This window comes from Montipora capricornis, chromosome 3 (assembly GCF_036669925.1).
Source record: "Montipora capricornis isolate CH-2021 chromosome 3, ASM3666992v2, whole genome shotgun sequence".
NCBI lineage: Eukaryota > Metazoa > Cnidaria > Anthozoa > Scleractinia > Acroporidae > Montipora > Montipora capricornis.
In genome coordinates, this window is record NC_090885.1 from 70,563,419 (window position 1) to 70,578,859 (window position 15,441).

At 39.4% G+C, this 15,441-nt stretch overlaps 1 protein-coding gene across 1 annotated transcript in view; it reads left to right on the forward strand.

Annotated features, from left to right (window-relative positions):
- LOC138043875 (heme A synthase COX15-like) overlaps nucleotides 1-15,441 on the forward strand; it is a 15,464-nt gene extending 23 nt beyond the window's left edge. The window contains exons 1-10 of the mRNA XM_068890370.1: nucleotides 1-125; nucleotides 756-836; nucleotides 2,193-2,304; nucleotides 4,078-4,264; nucleotides 5,485-5,671; nucleotides 6,771-6,941; nucleotides 7,895-7,976; nucleotides 11,139-11,293; nucleotides 13,910-14,023; nucleotides 14,508-15,441. The exon at nucleotides 1-125 is cut by the window's left edge and continues 23 nt beyond it. Of these exons, the coding sequence (XP_068746471.1) occupies nucleotides 60-125; nucleotides 756-836; nucleotides 2,193-2,304; nucleotides 4,078-4,264; nucleotides 5,485-5,671; nucleotides 6,771-6,941; nucleotides 7,895-7,976; nucleotides 11,139-11,293; nucleotides 13,910-14,023; nucleotides 14,508-14,645 (1,293 nt within the window). The 5' untranslated portion in view covers nucleotides 1-59 and the 3' untranslated portion in view covers nucleotides 14,646-15,441. The remainder of the gene's footprint in view (nucleotides 126-755; nucleotides 837-2,192; nucleotides 2,305-4,077; nucleotides 4,265-5,484; nucleotides 5,672-6,770; nucleotides 6,942-7,894; nucleotides 7,977-11,138; nucleotides 11,294-13,909; nucleotides 14,024-14,507) is intronic.

A 15,441-nucleotide genomic window follows, 5' to 3' on the forward strand; every position in this document is an offset into this window, starting at 1 on the left:
GCTTTGATTTCGAGAATTTGTGTCTTTTGCTTGTCACGTAAAAAAGTTGTGAGACGATCATGATGCTTCGAGGTGGATCCTCGTTTGGGAGCCTGAGAGGCTTAAATATTCTGACAAGACAGCTGGTAGGGAATTTAAGTCGTTTGTAACTCTTGTTTTAAAATACTGTTGTAATACTTTAGTGTGGATTGACTATTACATAAGTTAGCTAGGCCATACAAAGTGTCTTGTTTCCCTTTGATCTCACTTCCTTGTAATAAACCACTTCCCCGTGGATATCTTTTTCTGAAGGGCGCTGCCAAAGTCCTTTCCGAAGGAAGGTAATCGCAGTTAGCATCCTAGCCTTGCATTTTTTCATGAAGGGTTTTTTCATGAAGGGTGTAGGAGAAAAGTTTATTTTTTCCTCAGGAAAAGTGGTCAAGGTTCGGTACGGGTTGTTGCGTCAGTCCTTTGTTACTCTTTAGCTTAGTGGATAAGTTGTTTGTGGCCTCATCCAATTACAAGGAGGGGTCACTAATGTATACTTATAGTCTTTTAAGGGGAGGGCCCCCTAATAGTTTTTGTCCCTCTACCCTTTCCAAAAAATTCATCCTGCAAAGTTGAGTTTGATTTTCATTGAGGCATATTTTCTTTCACCAAAGATGCATTGTCTTTTCATGGTTTCTGTATTTCTATGTTGTTCAAGGTTTTGTTGTTGTTTTGTTTGTAATGTTCATTACTTAAATGGATCACCGGTATTGTTAATGTTTCCCCAGGTACATGTATGTCAGAGGTCTTCGTTGTTTGAAGGCACATCCAGGTGGTTCCATATCAACAAAGGGAAACCATTTGCATGGGTACAGAACAACTTACATGTGACTTTCATGCTTCATAAATGAACTAGATCCCTCCCTATTTTAATCGGCAACCTACATGTATGTTAAATTAATGTCAGGGGTGGAGCCAGGGGTGGTCATGAGGTGCCCGTGAACCCCCCTCCCCCCCCCCCTTCTTTGTGACAGTCAACACAACAACATAATACATACCATATCTGTGAGACTGGAACAGAGTAATTTGTGTCACCTGGAACTTACTTTATCTATGTGCACAGCTATTTTGTAGGCTTGCCCCTCCTCACTGCTTATCCGAAAAATTGTCACTTTCACTAAAAACAGCATGGATGTTGACTGGTCAGCACCCTGGATTTGAGAGAGTGTGACCCCTCCCCCCCCCCCCCCCCAATTTCAAAAATCCTAGCTACACCCCTGAATATTTTACAATTATTCCATGAGCGCGCGTTGGATATGAGATGGTAAATAGCCAACGAGGCGCGTAGCGCCGAGTTAGCTATAACCAGTCTCATATCCAACAAGCGCGAATGGAATAATTGTTTTATTAAATTCCTTAAACTCCAAAAATTTGGAAGTACGAAATACCAGCAAAAAAAGAGAGAAAATCCGAGCGAAATCGAAAAAACTTGATGAAGATGCGATGTTGTGTAATACTTTGTGGTCAGACAGACGTAGGCTCATCGCAAAAACATTTCTTGCCTTTTCGCGTACTTCAAAACTTCGGAATTGATCCAAAGTTTCTACAAAAAAAATGTTTTTTCATTTTTGGCTTTATTCAGAGAGAAATTTCGCTTTCGGCCGAAAACGTTTTTAGCTTAGCAACGCTTAGCGCAATCTTTTACCATATAAGGTCAAACTAAGGTATATGAGCTGATAACCGAGATTGAGTGAGCCAATCAGAGCACGCGAAATGCATTATCCGAGGTTGAAAATTTAATAATCTTGATTAACATTACTGTGTGGCTAAATGGAGGTTGGGTGCCTGGGATAATTGTCCCGGGGCTTTCACTGCAGGTCAGCCAGCCAGCCTCTTGATTAAGTAATGTATCCATGATCAGCAACCCTCACAACCCTGCTATGAGCCCCCACACCAGGCATCCAGGCACCTATCACACTGATAAACAGTAGATGTAGGGAGAGGTGGGATGGAGCAAAAGACCAACTGGACAGTCACAGCACGAAGTGGCTGGCTAAATGTCAGGCAAAATGTCCGATAAATTACCATGTGGTTAAGCAACTGAATGATCATGCGCCTGATGCCAAACAGCGCCGACTGCACTTAGGTGATCAACTGGTGCGGACCACTACTGCTGTTTGTTACCCTGCATTTACAAGTAACTGCATTATGTTGCCTTGATTTAGGATCAGACAAAGTTCTCACTCTTGAAAAAGATGTGCAAAAGATTTACAACCATTGAGGCTTCAGTTTCACCAGCATCTGTTCGGTTATCACCCCAAGGGACCAAAATAACAGGTTCATTTATAGTACTTAATGTAACCATCATTGTTATAGTATATTATAAGGTATTCATAAACGGGGCATGGGTGGAGCCAAGGGGAAGACCCAGGGTGGGGGAGGAAAATAATTCACATATGCACACTTTCCTAGATTATCCAGAAGTATTCCCAATTTTCCTAGATTCCTATATAAGTCAAAAGCCATTTTGGACCTTTTCTCTAAGATTTTATTCTCAAAATTTCCCAGAATCCATATCCAGGCTCAGGTCTGGTCAGCAAGCATCTTCTCTTGTTCTGTTACTCTTTCCCTTAGGCTCATGCAAGAGATTGTATGAAGGATATTTGTTAAGCCAATGAAAGTCTACCAACAAAATGCCCACACTTCCCTACAATAGTGGATGATAAATTGTTGAAGACAGAGGGCAAAGTCGAAGAAAAAACCCCAGACTTAAAATTTCCAAAATGCCCTCAAGGGAAGCGGTATGGGATATGTAACTGTAAGGGTAAATCAATGATAGTTTTGATGGTCTGTAAAATGTCACTTTATAGCTATCTAATAGCTATTAAAAAGCATACTTAGGTGAATAAGACTAATTTCTGCATGTAGTGTAAGACACCTAACCCTACTCTGGCAAATAAAATTAATTATTGTGGCAATGAATTTGATTCTTGCCAGTGACAGTTTTTGCCTTAAAATCAAAGACCTGGCAAAAACACTATATGGTACAAAGTTATAAGGACATTACTAAACAACAAAACACCGAAACACCAAAACACCAAAACAGCGAAACGAAACACTAAAACACCATGTTTGACCCCACCATACATTGAATACTAACCGACCAAGGTTGGATTTGAGATTAAACATTGTTTCAGGCTTAATTAGGCCTATGAAGTTATTGCTCCTAATCTCAGTCTTAATCTGAATCCTAATCTTAATCTCAATGAATTAGGAGCAATAACATTTTAGGCCTAATTAGGCCTAAACTGATATTTAATCTGAAATCCAATCTTTGTGAGTATTCAATGTATCGTGGGGTCATACATGGTGTTTTTTAGTGTTGCATTTCCCTGTTTCGCTGTTTCGGTGTTTTGTAGTTTAGTAATGCCCAAGTTATGGTAATTTAAGAACTGGTAGACTCAGTGCACGCTGTTCAAGGCCCTTAACCCTTTGGCGTCCAAACCGGCCTAAACCGGCCTAAACCGGCCAGACTTACAGGGCTCAAAATTAACAAAAAAATCCAGTCGCAATTTGCGACAAGATGCGAAAATTTAGTCGCAATTTCGCAAATTTTAGTCGCAAAAATCGCCGCGCTGCATTGTATTGTCAGCATTTTTGGGAAAAAATATGAGCCCGCAATACATGTGTGTAAAGAAACCGCTGAAAATGGCGAATGATCGAAGGAATGGAGCTGTGCACGTAGCATCGCAGCTAAATTACTCTGCAATTACGCTATCTTCAGAGAAAATTCACAGCGAGAAACAAAATCATTTTGTCGTTTATTTATTTTAGCAAAAGTAGCAGCAAAGTGGCAACTGCTAACCCTTTTGTTTCGAAAGAGCGAAGGTGACAACAAGTCGCGAAGTTGCGACTTCTCCAGATATTTTAGTCGCAAAGAGAAAAATTAAGTCGCAAATGTGACCGTATTGGTCGCAATTTCGAGCCCTGACTTAGTATTTTGCTCTGTCTAACGCCAGATGATTTTACTCGTCAATGGGGAACCTCTGGGAGTCAATGGGTTAATGAACCTGTTGTAAGCAACCTTTTTTTTTTTTGGCTGGTTCTCAGGCTACTGGCTGCTTGGCTGTGCTGGTATGGTTGTAGGCTCTGTCGTCCTGGGCGCAGTCACTCGCCTGACTGAATCTGGTCTCTCGATGGTTGACTGGCATCTTATAAAGGGCATGAAGCCACCAAGAACCCAAGATGAGTGGGAAAGGGAGTTTGAGAGATATCAGAAGTATCCAGAATATAAATAGTGAGAAAAGTTTTCTTCATTTGAGTTCAGTTACCACGTATTGATTTCCTCACTTTGCTGAGTATCGGATGAGTATCTGGCTACTGTTTGGGAAGCTGCGTGTTTGGAATGTGAAACAAGCACTCAGATACTTAAGATAACAGAGAGGAAAGTGCCACTGAAAATGGTTGGGATTTTCTCTGATAGGAACTATAAAAATAATAAACTGTAGGTCCAATCCCACAAGCGGCAAAGCCTTGCTAGAAAAAATGAGATTCTATGTTGCAAACAAAAAAAATCTGTAAGTCAAACATATTTTTTTAGGGAGACCCCTTAAACAAGAACTACAATTTTGAACTGCAGCTATTTTTGGTATCATTGCTCAGTGTTTACACATTTTTTTACTATAAAGTAACCCTGTACATGTAACAGTTATAACAGAAAATATCTGAAAGAAAGTCACAAAAAGTGTGCGCATTGACAAGAGTAACCATTGGCTTTTAAGCTGGTCACCACCATATTTATGATAGATGTGGTTGTAAATAGTGACCTCATCAAGTACACAATCACCTAATGTAACATTAATTAAAACAGTATAGGTTTATTTACAAGTTAGAGTACCCATTAACTCTATTCCCTCCTTACTCAGTTTAATGCCAGACAGTTTTACTCAGACATCAATGGGGGACAGTTCAGTGGCAAAATACTGGTAGTTACCCGGTAACTAAATACATCTATGATGAAATGATATATGAAATGGATCATATAGGAACTGTGGATATGAAATCAAATGAAGCTATGATCCTCGTAGTTATGAACACAATTAATTTTTTGCAATTGTGTTAAGAAGCCTGAAAAATTCAGGTCTTCTATAGGGTTTGAACCCCTTGACTTCGCGATACCGGTGCGACGCTCTATCCAACTGGGCTATGAAGCCACTGACGTTGGGAGCTGGTCATTTGTGGGTTCCAATGTTCCAGTCAGGAATGAATTAATGATGAAATGATAAATACATCTAATTACATTAATTATAGTCACAGCCTCGACAACTTATACATTAAACGGACCACAAAAGGAAAAGAGGTGCAAATTAAAGGGGAGAGGGGCTAACTTTCATAATCGGATGGCGACATCCAGACCTCTGAAAAGAGGGCCCTCATCTATTTACATAAGCTACTCAGTCTGGTAAACTGAAATTGGAAGCCCTAAGCTAATCAGTTGTTTCAACTTGTTTTTTGTAGCACCAATCAAGGTATTACATTAACAGAGTTCAAGTGGATCTGGTACATGGAGTATGCTCACAGGATGTGGGGACGCATGGTTGGTGCTGTGTTTTATCTCCCTGCTGCCTACTTTTGGTACAAAGGATACTTCAATAAAGGACTGAAAATCAGAGTCGGAGTGTTTGGGGTTCTGATTATGTGCCAGGTGTGGAATCAACAGTTACTTATATTATTTTCAACAGATACTGATATTAAAATGCATATATAGGTTCATTCAGACAGAGGCTATGATGTTGTTAATGATCTACAGTCGACAAACTGCTTGTATCAGGTGTTTTTGCCTCAGTCCCAGATTGCATGATCCTTCCAGGTCATCTCAGTTGTAACTGCATTTATGAATTTCATCATTCGGGTTTTTGCTCACGATTTGCTGTATCTTTTGGAAGGTTGTAACATATCCTAGTGATGCTAACTTCCAATTCTGTGGCAAATGCCCATACAAACTTATTACATGAGAAAAACAGATTGGGTTGATTACCAATGGGCCAATGAACCTTTCAACCCGAAAATTGTTTATCACTCACCTTCCAAAGTACATTTCTTAACACAACTGCTGACATCAATATAGTTATTAAACACAAAGACATTCTTGACTAACAAGAATCTCTTTACTCACTGCCTTATCAAAGCAACACTGACAATCCAATCTGAAGATCTTTTCATGATGACAAAATGGACATAGAAAGACAAACAGCATTGGGTAAATACCGGTAATAATAATTATTTGTTTTGGACAGATTGTTTTAAGGGCTTTTTTATTGACCAGTTAATTTTACGTAAAGCATAATATGCATCCATAGTTGATTGAATATATTAATGATCGGCATGTGCACAGGGCATTTAATACTAAACCATGAAACAGTGAAACGAAATACCAAAACACTGTGTATAGCCCCATCATACATTGAATACTAACCGTCAGAGGTTGGATTTTGAGATTGAATATCGTTTTAGGCCTAATTAGGCCTAAAACATTATTGCTCCTAATCTCAATCTTAATCCTAATCTTCATCTCAATTAATTAGGATCAATAATGCTTTTGGCCTAATTAGGCTTAATTAAAACGATATTATTTTAATCTCAAAATCCAACTTTTGTCGGTTAGTAATCAATGTATGGTGAGGTCGTACATGATGTTTTGGTGATTTGTTTCTCTGTTTCGTTGTTTAGTCATGTCCATGTGCACAAAGGACCGCGCCTTTCAAGCAATTCTTTTTATTTAACAAGTTTCTGCTTTATTTCAGGGTTTGTTGGGTTGGTATATGGTAAAAAGTGGGCTTGACGAAGAGAAAATAAGTAAAACAGAGATTCCTCGTGTCAGTCAATATCGACTTGCAGCTCATCTAACCTTGGCATTCTTGCTGTATTCAGGGCTTGTGTGGTGTGCCCTGTGTCAGTTTATTCCTCGACCAAAGGTACATCCTTTAAATGGTGTAAAATGCAGCAGTGACCTGTTAGAGCTTAAAATCTTTGAATTTTTCTCTAAGCAATAGCTGTTTCTCCTCATCACTGGCTATTAAATTACCAGTAACTTAATGTGATTAGCTAGTATTTTAGGGCTTACGTTTCTCTCCCCACAAAAAAAGGGAAATGATGGCCGGAAATGCATCTGTGTTTGCAGGCTGACAAAGATTATTCATAAACGTAATTCTCTCAATGCTCTGTGCAAGCTAATCATGTGATCTTAATATGGAGCTAGTCTCTATATATGTAGGTACAAAATTAATAAGCAATTCAAGGAAAACTCTCATTGTACCTGATGAAGGCTGGTTTGGCCAGCCGAAATATGGTACATTACTTACTAAATCAAATCTACTTTGTAATGGCTCTTGCTCAAAATATTTAGTTTCTCAATTTGTAATTACGCCGATCAGATCAAGCCAGTTTGATCCAACGTACACCGACAGGAGTATAATGTCTACGGTTGCTTGCTTGAAAACTCTCTTACAAGCCAGGGCCCGGTTGTTCAAAAGCCGATTAACGCTAATCCCAGATTTAAAATTAACCAAGGAGTTCATTTCTCTACTCCCAAATGCTTTTCAATGCTGATATTCGGCAAAGTTTTACATTAGAGGAGGTCAATCTTGGAAAACAAAAATAAGCAAAAGAAACCTTCATCAAAAAGTTGAAAACATGAAACAAAAGTTTACGCTAATCCTGGATTAAGTTAATCGGTTTTTTGAACAACCAGGCCCAGGTGGTTTCCTGAGGTCTCCCTGTGCCAATGACACTGGTTCTGAAACCTGCAAAACTAAGTAAATGTTGATTGATTGAATGAAATGGCTTGTACATTGTATCGTTTTCATTCAATTTAAGTGAGAATGTTTTTGATACTGTATCATTATGTTCTCGTATTCTTGCGTTCTAGTATGCCATGACACCACAGTTAAGAAAGATCAGAATGCTGGCTCATATTTGTAAGGGCTTCGTAGGATTCACAGCTGTATCTGGTAAGATACTTTTGACAAATCTTTCAGATTGGAGAACTTGTTTCTGAAATGAATCCTTCTGTTGTTGTTGTTTTTTGTGTCACGGCAAGCTATTTGATTTCCAACAATGTCTTTGAGATGGGACCTCCGGTTTACAGTCCTTAGGGAGCATTAATAATTTATCTAGAGGGTGGGCTATGATGATTTCCTTATTTTGTCCTTTCATTTTTTTTACCCCCCCCCCCCCCGATCATCTCAGGGTTTTTTTTCTGACCCCCCTCAAGAGATGTTGATTTATCAAAGGAAAATATCATAGCTCCCCGCTCTCCCCCCCCCCCCCCCAGCACATAGTCAAACATGTCAAACTCACCCTTAACCATATCAAAGTCAGGTATATTGAGCTTTATTAGTAATTAACAAAGTAAATCACTAACAACTTGCACTAATGAAATGGTGATATTTCAAGATGTCAATTTATAGAAATATATTGTTCGGTACAGATAAATCTCTATGCATGTTTAATTCAAAGTTGTTCCATTTTGGACATTCTTGAGAAAAGCTGATTGAATGATTTGCTGATACCGGTAATAAATTTAACTATCTGAATTGGTGCTGGAGAAAAAGTAGTCTTTTTGTTGCATTGAACATACATTCCATATAAAATAGACCTTATTCACGATGGCCGCCATGATGGATTTGCTATTATCATGCAAATTAGCTACTCACTTCTTAGGGGGCAAACAACACAAGTGCGAGAGGTTATAACGAACATCTTAGCCACACAGATGATTTGTTTCACGTTCATTGAATGTTTATAACCTAAGTGGTAAAATAGAATGATTACGCAAGTTACTTCGATGTTGTTTTTAGTGAAAAATGAGCAGTTAACATATTAGAAGGTCAAAATGTCAATGGCAATCAAAAGATATAAAATTATTATAAAAGGTACTTAATTCTAAATTCTAAAAGGTACTTTTAGCAATGTTATTTCAATATTTCGACAAGCCAATTTTCTGCAATTTGCCTTTTTTCCAATGTTTGCCCCCCCAGGATAACACATGGCTAATTTGCATGACAATTTGAAAACCATCATGACCGCTATTGTGAATAAGGCCTATTGAGAGACCTTGTAGCACAAGAAGTGGGCGTCATGCATCGAGTTTCATACTCTAGTTCTGTATCAACATTTTTTCAAAATGAAATAAAAGACAGGAATTATATAAGCGTCCAACAGCATATTTTCATTTCCTTTTCTTTTTCAGGAAAAAAATGGTTGGCCCCCCCTATGCTTGATGTCATTTTCGTTGAAAATTTTCGGCAGCCCCCCTCCCCCCTAAATCATAGTAGGGTAAAAGAGTGAACCCCCCTCAGAATCATCATAGCCCAACCTCTAGGTAAATTATGAATGCTCCCTTATCCGAGAAGACTTGAAAGTCTAACCATGTGCGGGTGTAATTACAAAGGCAAAGGCACTTTCTCCTCAGTTATTTTAAGACCCTGAGTGTTGTTCCGGCCGGAGACGAACTCTTGACCTCCCGCGTGACATCCCGAAACTTTTTCAAGTTTCCAGTTCCGTGGTGTCTTTCGTTTTCAAAATACAGCGTTCTGAATTTCCGAATTGTCACCGTGCGTGACACCATGATGCAAAGCTATTTGGTTGAAAAAAAAATGTATATGCCTATGAATCTCAGCAGTCTGAACTTTTTAAGTACTGTAGGAGATGTGTTCATACACATGTATTTATCTCATGAGCGAAAAGTAAGCGCTTTCCTTGCAAAGTGAACTCTCAGATGTTTTCTAGTCTGCGTAGGTGGCGGTTTTGTTGTTGCGGAGCGAGAGAGATTTCTGTAACCACCGTATCGCATTATCCCAAATACAAATTTTAATGATGGCACATAAAATACAAAAATAGACCTTTCCTCGGTTTCTGAAGCCATATTTAATGTATTGGAATTTTGCTGACTTTGAACCATTATAAATCCTTTAAGGTCTGACGGCTATGGATATCAAGAATACCTCTAAAAAAGCACTTCTGTTTAGATTATTTTCGTGAAGTATGACGATCAGAATCAAGCTATAACGACTGTAAACGAAATTTTTAAAACTAAAGAAAATTTAAAATTTTGAAATCTGCCTTTTTGCAGCGGACTTATAGAAGTTTGAATTCGGCCAAAATCCCATACACTGTAATTTAAGCCGCTTTTCCCCCACCAACCAAGATGGCGTCAGAAACCGTGAAAAGGTCCATTAGCCGTGACACATGCATACATTGTGTGCCTATTTTACATTAACGCTAGCCTAATATTTTATTTGCTATTTTTCCAGTCCTACCATATACATTTATGTCCAGAAATCGAATGGACATACGATAATTAGATGCACAACAATTTTGATAAGCATCACAAAGTGTCCACTTCTCTTCTCCTTAACCTCCAAACCTTATGCGCGTGCTCAGTACGGAAAACTTGGACTCGTCCGAGGACTCATAGTCGTCCTCGTCTTCCAATCTAAAGGTCCCTATTTCTTGCTTCTGGGAACAAGGACAGTACTGTCTCAAAGTGTCCCCGAAATTCCGGTCGGTCTTCAAGAAAAGATAAACAGGTGCATTTACCGTCACCAAAAAATAGTTATCAGTAACCCTTTCGCTAGACTGCGAGCATTCTCTTTCTTCTCCAAGACTACGCGACCACGAGTGTGTTACTAGTAGGAGCGCGACCCAGGCCACGCGAGCTGGTACCTTGGATCTTATCCTCCCTCTTCCCAATCCCTTCTCGGTTTTACCTAAAATTTGCATAATTAATTTGTTTTCATCCGCGTGTTGGATATGAGGAAGAAAGGAAGACTGCTTGCAATCTACACTTATGCTTACGTCATAGCTAGCATTAGGTAGCAAATGTTTAGACTTAAAGGGGCACTTTGTGTTGGAAGTCAAAATTGGGGATGCATCTAATTATATGTATTTCTGGACATAAGTGAGTTCCTTTTCATTGAACTTTATTCTTTTGTTCCATTGCATTTTTGGAGTTTATGAGTCTTATTGATGTATTTGAGAAACCAAAGGAATTTGATGTGTTACTTGTTGTATTTAAACACAAACTCTTCTAATTCCGAGATGGTAATGGTAATTTTGGTGGTTGGTCATACAGTAGGTTGGTAATCCTGTGACTGCCCCTCTCTCCACAGGTGCATTCGTTGCAGGCCTTGATGCTGGTCTTGTTTACAACTCTTTTCCCAAGATGGCTGATCGATGGATTCCAAGTGACTTGTTCGCCTTGGAACCATGGTGGAAAAATTTCTTTGAAAATCCAACAGCAGCGCAATTTGTTCATCGAATTCTGGTAAGTTAAAGGAATGTTATTACCAAATTGATCAGCCTGAAATTTATGATGACTTCAAGATCAACCTTCAATGAAAGCTTTTAATGACAAAGAAAATGGCTCTTCTCGCTTCTAGTGTATTCAAAATTTGGTACATTTCTCTCCCTTACCAAATCTCATCCTATAATCAATGATCAAACCTCACGTTCAATGAAAAGTTAAGCGCACAACGCTGCATCCGTAATTATCCTTCTTAGTTTGAATGCCAGTACTGTCGCTGTTAGGAAGCCTCACGGAAAACACAGTTGTCTTCGCGCTATTTTTTTCGCGACTCCGCCCAATCCGGAATATATTTTCTCCCGACTAGCCGTCAATATAATGTGGTATTGCCGTCTCAAAATCGCAAATTTGTTTATAGTAACCCTACTACTAAGGGTTACCCTAGCAGGAGGGTCAAAGATAGCCCGGGTTTACATGCAAAATTTCACAGGTAGGGTTACCCTACCACCCGGGACAACTTTGCGTGCTTGGTAAGCGCCAGCATCGCAAACACAATGAAAACCGCTAAAAAGTTGTCCCGGGTAGGCGAGTTGTCCCTAGCAGAGCGTTTACAAGGCAGCTAGGGTAACCCTAGCACTCAGATAGGGTTGCCCTAGCGCCAGGGCAAACACGTCGATGAAAAAAAGAAGAAATGTATGAGTGCTAGGGTAACCCTCTTGCTAGGGTAACCCTAGCACTAGGGTTACCCTATCAGCTTGTAAACAGGGCCTTAGATGTCTGATCGAGACTGTAAGATTTCGACTTTCGATTTTCAGCAAGGTCGCAGTGAGCAACGATTGTAAGTCACTAAGCTATCATTTTCTAAGCGAAATTTTTTCGCAATTAAAGAAACAGGTAAAACCGTTGTGAAAAAGCGTGGAAAAAATCCATGAACGAGACACGAACGTGCGATTTCTCTGCACACTGCTGGCCACCACTGAAGTTGCTGCATGCCTCAGTTTCAAAGCGAGTCCAACTGCACAAATCATTTTCATTTCCCTTTCAATAGAGCGTTTTAACGTGACGTCACGGCGGCCATGTTGGTGTCCCTAAACAAAGGAATGGCGGCCGTGTTGGTGTCCCCAACTTATCCTCCGGGAATTGAGCTCTATTGTCATGCAAAGGTTTTTTTTTATTTCGGTGGAAAATAAAAGGTTACTGATCGCGTGAGTGAAAACACTCTATAGTTGAGTATCGAGACTCGCTTCGAAACCGAGACAAACAGTAACTCGGAGAAGCAATCTGGGAGGAGTTCGCTAGCATGTGACGTCATGTTGGTTGGCTAGAACAATAACCTTTCTGAATGAAATGAAATGAGTGTATAGAGCGGTTTTCAATTGAATGTCGAAAGTAATTAGCGAATTACTTTGGTTTTGCATTACTTCACTCATTGATTGGTTCAAAGTTCTGGCGCCACTTTTTCAACCAATCAGAAATGAAACCAAAACTAATCGTGGCTCGCGCGTGCACATTTTCCCGCGCTTTGTGTCGGCTACGTGTAATTACTTCAAGTTTTGATTGGTTTACCGGGTTGTCTCCGTCCTTTTTGCTTGGCAAAAGTAATTACTTTGGTTTTGGTTTTACGACACTCGTTTGAAAACCGCTCTATTTGAGGTGTGGGCTATGAACGACTGAGACAAGTGATCCTTGCACTTCGGTGGACAATTTTAGCAATTGTCACTTCTTAGACACCTGAAAAATTCAGGTGGCTCCAACGGGATTCGAACCCAGGACCTCTGCAATGCCGAGGCAATGCTCTGTTGGGAGCAACATGGCCGCCTTGTCACGTGGATGAAAATCAAGAATCGCGTAAAAGTTTAAAGAAACAGGTAGAATACATATGAATGCCATGTATTAGAACTGCGGATATCGTAGTTCGAAGTCGCGAAGACGGATCGATCAAAGTTCTTTTCACGTCGCTCATTTCACTTCAAATAAAAAACCAGAACGTTGTAATAGACAGGCAAGCTAAACTATTATGTGTTATCTGCTTGTTCTCGTTTGCGTTAGCAGTTAAGTCTCATTTGCTCGAAGTCGTTTTTGTCAGTGAAATGACAAGTTAGGGTTAGACAAGTTAGCGAGTCGACCGTATTCCAAAGTTTTGAATCAGATGTTTCAAAGATTCAGATCAAATGGTTTGGGCTGCCGTAAAAGCACTCCATCCAATTTACGAATTATAGGGTTAATGAATAAGCGAGGTATTCCATTACCGCGCACAAACGACCTTCGTAATAATTTTCGCTGCAGTGGTGCTATTCTTTGGAACAGTTTTCCTCCGAATAAAAGGCAAGGAAATTTAAGACGTAATTGAACAATTACTGCAATAATGATTAAAGAAACATCATTCATGGGAAACAGGTTTTAATTCTATTAATCTATCTAAGGATAAGTTGTAATCGATTGTAAATAATAGGGATAATAACTGATAATTCTATTTTAGATTGTACACAATTAGCGATATTAATGACACCAATTTTTGTATTTCATATTTTGGAAATAAACTTTGCCCGGTTAGGTGAATGAGTGATGTTACATGTAGAATCAAACGCTCTATCTGTACTGACATTGATGACAACAAATCAACTCTGTGTTTTTCAGGGTACAACTACGGTATCGTCTGTTGCGATCTTATTTCTACTTGCAAGTCCTTTGACACTTCCAGGCCGAGCCAATTTAGCTGTCAAATGTTTACTAGGAGTATCAGCTGCTCAGGTCAGGCATCTGGTCTTATCTCATTTACTTTGGAATTAAGGAAATAGTATGTTACGTACCTAAACCTAGTTTAATGGCCTAGTTCTCACGATTCTCTAATAGCATCAGAAATAGAAATCGGAAGGTCGTAGGTTCGACTCCTGCATTTTTTTCCGAGTGTTTCCGAATCATCATCGGAAAAGTGCCTCTCTTTCTCTCCGGTTAGTCCATTGGGCGTGGCGCGACTAAATACCTGGTGGTAACTAGCCAGTTTACCGTACACAGCAAAATACCAAAGTAAATTTACCAGATCTTTGTAAAAAAAAAAAAAAAAAAAAAAAGCAGTTTGAAGTGATGATTTCGTCTCGACCTTGACCGAGGGTTAAACATCGACGTTCTCGATGCCTGACTGTCCTAGCTTTCTTGCTTTTCTGTTTAGCATTATTCATCTAATACAAAAAGTCACAAATCTATGTATAATATCTGATTCCTTTTTCTTCTCCAGGTTAGCTTAGGAATCGCCACTTTGTTGCTGTATGTACCAACTCATCTGGCTGCTTGCCATCAAGCTGGTGCCCTCTCACTTTTAACTGTAGGTCTGTGGCTCACAAACGAACTTCGCAAGCCTCTTGTACCTAAGTGAGGAGAAATGCAGTATGGAAAAATATGGGAAGCTCTTCTTCGCAAGTTTTGGCTGTCTGTTCCTCCGCCTACCGTCACATTGGAGTTTGCTGTATCAAATCAAGAAGAGCAGATTATCGCCTTTGAAGAAGGAACACCTCTCTCTCTAGTCTTCAACGGCAAGGCCACACTAGCGCACTATTCATCACATTGGCCTAGGAGCTAAGTTTTTCTGATAGCACTTAGTGTGAACATTTTTTTTACTTTCGTTTTAATTTTCGCAATAATAGTGGGCATCACTTCAGCCGACTGGACTCAACTCGAAAAGCCCTCAAATTTTCTCGCGCTATAATTTCTACTTCATCCTCAAAAGATTTTCTAAAGTACGAAATCTTGCAGCTTCATCTCTGTTTAAGATATACAAATGGTACTTCAGTCCAAATTTTCCGTGCCTGAGAGGACTCAGAGAAAAGAATGAAATCATGGCGGCCATGTTGGTGTGCTACTAGGCTCCCTCTCTTTTTTCCACGGATTCGAAGTTAGCATCTTTCGTTTGTTCCAAAACAAAAACACCACATGAAACAAAACTGAGAAAATCTTTCCTAGTGTTATTTCTCTGTGGTGGCAAAAAATCATTACTCGGTGAAATGTTGACTTATTTGTTATTTTTTATCAATAGAAAGTGATCATTTTTCCTTACTTTGTCCGCCCCCTTCTTTTTCTCTGTTTACCACCGTCCGACCGACCCATATTTTTTAGTTGTCAAAAAAGAAACAACAGCAAAAGATAGAAAGGTAATAAAATGACTTAGAAAAAAC